The sequence below is a fragment of the Clinocottus analis genome, unplaced genomic scaffold (genome assembly GCF_023055335.1).
Source record: "Clinocottus analis isolate CAN_PGR_092001 unplaced genomic scaffold, fCliAna1.0.p SCAF_15, whole genome shotgun sequence".
Lineage (NCBI taxonomy): Eukaryota > Metazoa > Chordata > Actinopteri > Perciformes > Cottidae > Clinocottus > Clinocottus analis.
The window spans coordinates 18,297,159-18,303,158 of record NW_027175876.1 but is presented as its reverse complement, the minus strand read 5'-3'; the positions used below and the strand labels follow the sequence as shown (position 1 = coordinate 18,303,158).

Sequence of the window (6,000 nt, the reverse complement as noted above, 5' to 3'; positions counted from 1 at the left end):
TCTCTCTCCTCTCTCCTCTTACTCAGCTGTGTAGGAGCAGCATCTGTAGCCGCTGGGCATTCTGGGCGGAAAAGTCGCCAATTAACGAGACAGCAAGATGCATTTTGTTTATTTTTTTCCTTGCCTCATCTAGGGCTCTCCTCTCCTCTCCTCTTCCTCTCTCCTCTCAAGCAAGACAGAGAGAAAACGACAACGGACAGAGCACGAAAGCGACAAGAAGAACTCCTCTCCGAAGACGAAACGCAACAACCACAACAGAAGCCTAATCTCGACAAGACTCCGCCTCAGAAGCGAACAGAAGCCGAGCCTCTCCTCCTCTCCTCTCCTCCTCTCCTCTCCTCTCACTCTCCTCTCCTCTCCTCTCCCTCTCCTCACTCTCCTCTCCTCTCCTCTCCTCTCCTCCTCTCCTCTCCTCTCCTCTCCTCTCTCTCCTCTCCTCTCCTCTCCTCTCTCTCTCCTTCTCTCCTCTCCTCTCCTCTCCTCTCTCTCTTCTCCTCTCCTCTCCTCTCCCTCTCTCTCCTCTCCTCTCCTCTCCTCTCCCTCCTCCTCTCTCCTCTCCCTCCGCTCCTCTCCTCTCTTCTCCTCCTCTCTCCTCCTCTCACCTCTCCTCTCCTCTCCTCTCCTCTCTTCTCTCCTCTCTTCTCCTCTCACTCTCCCTCCTCTCCTCTCCTCTCCCTCCTCTCCTCTCCTCTCCTCTCCTCTCCTCTCCTCTCCTCTCCTCTCTTCTCCTCCTCTCTCCTCCTCTCACCTCTCCCTCCTCTCCTCTCCTCTCTTCTCCTCCTCTCTCCTCCTCTCACCTCTCCTCTCCTCTCTCTCCTCTCCTCTCTCTCCTCTCCTCTCCTCTCCCCTCCTCTCCTCCTCCTCTCTCCTCTCCCTCCTCTCAGCCTGTAACCTTCAACCAGCTGAGCTCATGAGCTTGAACACAATCAGGCCGCCAGCAGCTCCGTAAACCTCGACCCGACGAAAGAACAGCGACAAAGAGGGAAGAGACAAAGAGGGAAGAGACAAAGAGGGAGCGGCAAAGGGGATCTGAAGATCACTGACTGCTGACCTATTTTTCAGACATTGCCTTGAATGTGTTAGAAACACTGACATGCTGGTTTTCAACACGCGTGTTCTTCGTTGGCTGAGTACGTCCTCAGGAGTGAACAAGACGCGAGAACTTCATGTTGAATTCAACACGTGCACGACATGCAGGACACGAACGTCTCCTCGCTCCATGCACCCGAGCTGCTCGCTTCACCAGCGCCGTGGCACTGAAGAAGACTCTTTGGTAGGAACACACACTGCAACACACACTGCAACACACACCAACACACTGCAACACACACTGAACACACACTGCAACACACACTGCAACACACACTGCAACACACACTGCAACACACACTGCAACACACTGGAACCACACTGCAACACACACTGCAACACACACTGGAACACACACTGCAACACACACTGCAACACACACTGCAACACACACCAACACACTGCAACACACACTGCAACACACACTGCAGCACACACTGCAACACACACTGGAACACACACTGCAACACACACTGCAACACACACTGCAACACACACTGCAACACACACTGCAACACACACTGGAACACACTGCAACACACACTGGAACACACACTGGAACACACACTGCAACACACACTGCAACACACTCGAACACACACTGCAACACACACTGGAACACACACTGCAACACACACTGCAACACACACTGCAACACACTGCAACACACACTGCAACACACACTGGAACACACACTGCAACACACACTGCAACACACACTGGAACACACACTGCAACACACACTGGAACACACACTGGAACACACTGCAACACACACTGGAACACACACTGGAACACACACTGCAACCACACACTGGAACACACACTGGAACACACACTGCAACACACGCACGCACACACACACACACACGCACACACACACAACGCACACACACACACACACACACACACACACACACACACACGCACACACACACACACACACACACACACACACACACACAGCGATGGATCGCATATACTCACCTCCAGGTGTTGTAGAAGAGCAGGGGGATGTTGAGGCCCACCGTCAGCCACTCCTGTGCACACAGGAACATGATGCAGAAGAGGCCATGGATGGAGTACTCTGGTAGCACCAACTGGAGGGGGGCGGGGCCAGAGAGAGGGGCGGAGCCAGAGAGAGGGGGGATGAGGATGAGTCAGAGGGAAGAAGAAGAACAACCATTATTCAGACTTCAATCACCGATGAAAATGACTAAAACATCTAGAAGAGTCAGGCCAACACTTCTTCTTCTGCTCCTTCATTGCAGCAGTTTTACGAAATGCTGACGCTGCTTGAATGACATTTAAACTAATAAAAGAACTGCGTGAATGAAGCGGTGCTATTTTAAACTTAACTAAAGGGCATGTTGGTTAGCAGATGCCACATTTCCATTTTTAATGCCCACAGGTGTCAGAAACACCTCAAGTAGCATCATTAGCATTCAAATCCTTAGCCTGGACTATATTTAGCACTGCAAATCTGTGTATCTGCAAGCATTCCAAATGCCCCATCCACATTATGGGGAGCTTAGCTCCACAATGGGATGCACACACCGCTGGCAGCGCTCCAGCGGGATCGTAATAACCATCGGCTCAGGACGCAGGACAACCTCCTGGCGAACCGCCAGGGGGACGAGGTGTGTGACGCTTCTGCTCCCCAAAAACAGCAATTGGAAGGAAGTTGAAAGAAGCTTCTATTTGTGCCGGTTCATAATGATAACATAGGCTGGGTCTTGCTCCTGGTCCAGTCCGGTTCTGAAGGTCTCCGTCACTTCTACAACCGCAGGACATCTTGACTTCAGTGCTTGGTATGCAGGTTGAACACACATGTGCGTGCAGTGGGAGCGCTTCCACCAGCACAGTGCATCCTCATGTCATGCAGTTCACCTGAAATGTTGCAGTCGGGCTATTGCAACATAACTATTTGTGAGGGGGAGAAACACAAAAAGCTTCATGGTTCTGGTTAAATTACGCGACCTGCTGTCCTCTGACTCCATATGGACGGACTAAAGGTCGCCCTGTGTCAGGATGCCAAGGGCCTGACCAGGCGCCGGTAGTCGCCGTCCTTGGAACGAGAGCAGACCCCCGACCCTCCGACCCTCTTTGCCGCTTTAACTTTCTTCCCTTTCGCGAGCGTTGCTGAGAAGTTGATGCAAAAGAGAAGCACTGCGAGTCCTCATCGCTGGAAGGAAAGCATGCAGCAGGAAGGGAGCGCGTTGGACGTGCTGAGAGCCAGAAGACAGCGAGATGCCAGAGACGCAGATTAAAAGGTTGCCTGATGCAGACAAAGGAGAAGCAGTGAGGAAGCTCGCTGACAGCCTCGTCATCACCGAGAGGTCTGCCGCTCATCCACAAGCAGAATGCATCCTCACATTCCCCCTCACGAGTCACCTTGATGAGTTCCCCTCGCATTAACTTCCTGGGTTAAGACTTCTTAAGAAGGCAGCCTCCACTGTGTTACAGACATTGTGATTGAAATGGCTTCACGAGGCTCCAGCACCACATCTCAGCTTCTGCTCTCCTCGCAGCAGCAGACGGGTCTTTGGATTAATGGAAGAAGAGATGAGTGACTGGTGATGAGCTGAGTCCATCTGCTTCCGTGAATTCATTCTCCAAATGGACACGCGACACGCTCTGCCTGCTGAAATGCCTTCTCTGTGAATAGACCAGAAGAAAAGAGAAAGTATTTTTTAAGCCCAACTTGGCTCAGTGTGTCAGGAAGATGCAGCTCTCTGATCTGAACAGAGGCTTCTGCAGAACGCTGTCTCATCAGAAAAGAGGCAAAGAGGAGCTGTGTGTGCACACAATATACACATAGTACACATAATGAGTAGTATACATGTGGTAGTGAGTAGTATACACGTGGTACACATAATGAGTAGTATACACGTGGTACACATAATGAGTAGTATACACATAGTACACATAGTGAGTAGTATACACATAGTACACATAATGAGTAGTATACATGTGGTACACACAGTGAGTAGTATACACGTGGTACACATAATGAGTAGTATACATGTGGTAGTGAGTAGTATACACGTGGTACACATAGTGAGTAGTATACACGTGGTACACATAGTGAGTAGTATACACGTGGTACACATAGTGAGTAGTATACACGTGGTACACATAATGAGTAGTATACACGTGGTACACATAGTGAGTAGTATACACGTGGTACACATAGTGAGTAGTATACACGTGGTACACATAGTGAGTAGTATACACGTGGTACACATAGTGAGTAGTATACACGTGGTACACATAGTGAGTAGTATACACGTGGTACACATAGTGAGTAGTATACACGTGGTACACATAGTGAGTAGTATACACGTGGTACACATAGTGAGTAGTATACACGTGGTACACATAGTGAGTAGTATAGACGTGGTACACATAGTGAGTAGTATACACGTGGTATATATAATGAGTAGTATACACACAGCACCTGGCTCTCATGAAGGCTCCATGTGCAGGAGGATGAGCGCCTCATGCAGACTGCAGACCAGCTGCAGATCAAACACACGGTACGTTGTGTTTAGGCTGTTTGTCTTTGTCTGGTGTGATGCTTGCAGCGTGCACAGCGTTCTCTCAGAAGCTCATTCATGAACTCCAGCTACAACCACGTGAGACCGTCGTCAGCTCGCTCCTGTGTCCTGTGTTGTGAAGCACTTTGTTGAGTCACTTTGGAAACGACCTCCACCAACGCTTGAGAACAATGAGGATTGGGTGGGTGTGCAGAGAACGAGGGGTTAAACGGTGGAGACGCTACAAACAGCTGTCTAGCTGCACTTCCTCCTGGCTGCGGTGAGGTCCAACGGCTGGAGGATCCATACGGATGTTTGAATGGCGTTCACACAGCTTCAGCCAGTCGAGCCGCCGCGTGCCAGTGAGTCGTGTTCACCTGACCCGAGATGAGCTCAGAGACTGATACTTCACATGAGCTTTGAAAGCACGGACGATCAACCGCGAGTCGGCCGGCCGCTACACGAGGTCTTCGGCCAATTGGACGCCCCCGTTGAAGACTCGCCCGCCGTGCGAATCCCCGCGACACCCGCACGCTCTGCTGGAGTCGCCGGTCCCTTCTCGCCGCTGGAGCTGATGCCGTTCACGAAGAACGCCACTTCAGTGCTCGTGCATATTTAACGGCGTGCGGGGCGACGCATTACGGTGGCCTTCTGGACCGCCGGCCCTGGAACATTACTGCACACGCTGCCACAACAAGGCGGCGTGCAGGATGCATTATTCAGACGGCCACATGCCTCCTGATGGCAGGAAAACACATTTTCACCCAATAGCTCTTCAGCAGCGGGACGCGAGGAAACTGCTGCTAAGACGAAACCTAAATATATCCATTTGCTTTCACACATACAGCAGGGAAGCTGCACACACACACACACACACACACACACACACACACACACACACACACACACACGCTAATGCAGCATGCGTGCAGTACATGGGCGCAGGTTTGCATCCCCTCCCCACATGGACAAAAAGCTCATTAAAAAACAAAGAGGTTGTCTTCCCGTCTCGTTCCTTAATGCTTCAGCACTCGGGTGAAGGTTCAAGCCTGACGCGTTGATCCGGCAGCCGAGCAGCACAAAGAAGTACACACAAGTTTACCGACAACACGCGTGACGGAGAGGTGACAAGCGCTGCAGAATGTGAAAGAACTGCGACGTCACAGAGGTTCAGAGCACGTGGATGCTCGTCGCCTGGAACGAGCACGGATTGAGCGTCTTGAACATTCATCCATTCATAGTCGACTCAAACAAATTAAACCAATGAGACTTTTAAAATGCACTACTCCCGTCTGCGTGGACTTTGGGGAAATGGACAGTAGAACGATATGAGAACCTTTGTGGATCCAGAGTACCGGTCTGATGCGGGTCC

At 51.1% G+C, this 6,000-nt stretch overlaps 1 protein-coding gene across 2 annotated transcripts in view; it reads right to left on the bottom strand.

Annotated features, from left to right (window-relative positions):
* Nucleotides 1-6,000, bottom strand: part of cnih3 (cornichon family AMPA receptor auxiliary protein 3) — a 76,348-nt gene that overhangs the window by 17,307 nt on the left and 53,041 nt on the right. For both annotated transcript variants that reach the window (XM_068577729.1, XM_068577728.1), the window contains exon 4: nucleotides 2,078-2,189. In XM_068577729.1, the coding sequence (XP_068433830.1) occupies nucleotides 2,078-2,189 (112 nt within the window). The remainder of the gene's footprint in view (nucleotides 1-2,077; nucleotides 2,190-6,000) is intronic.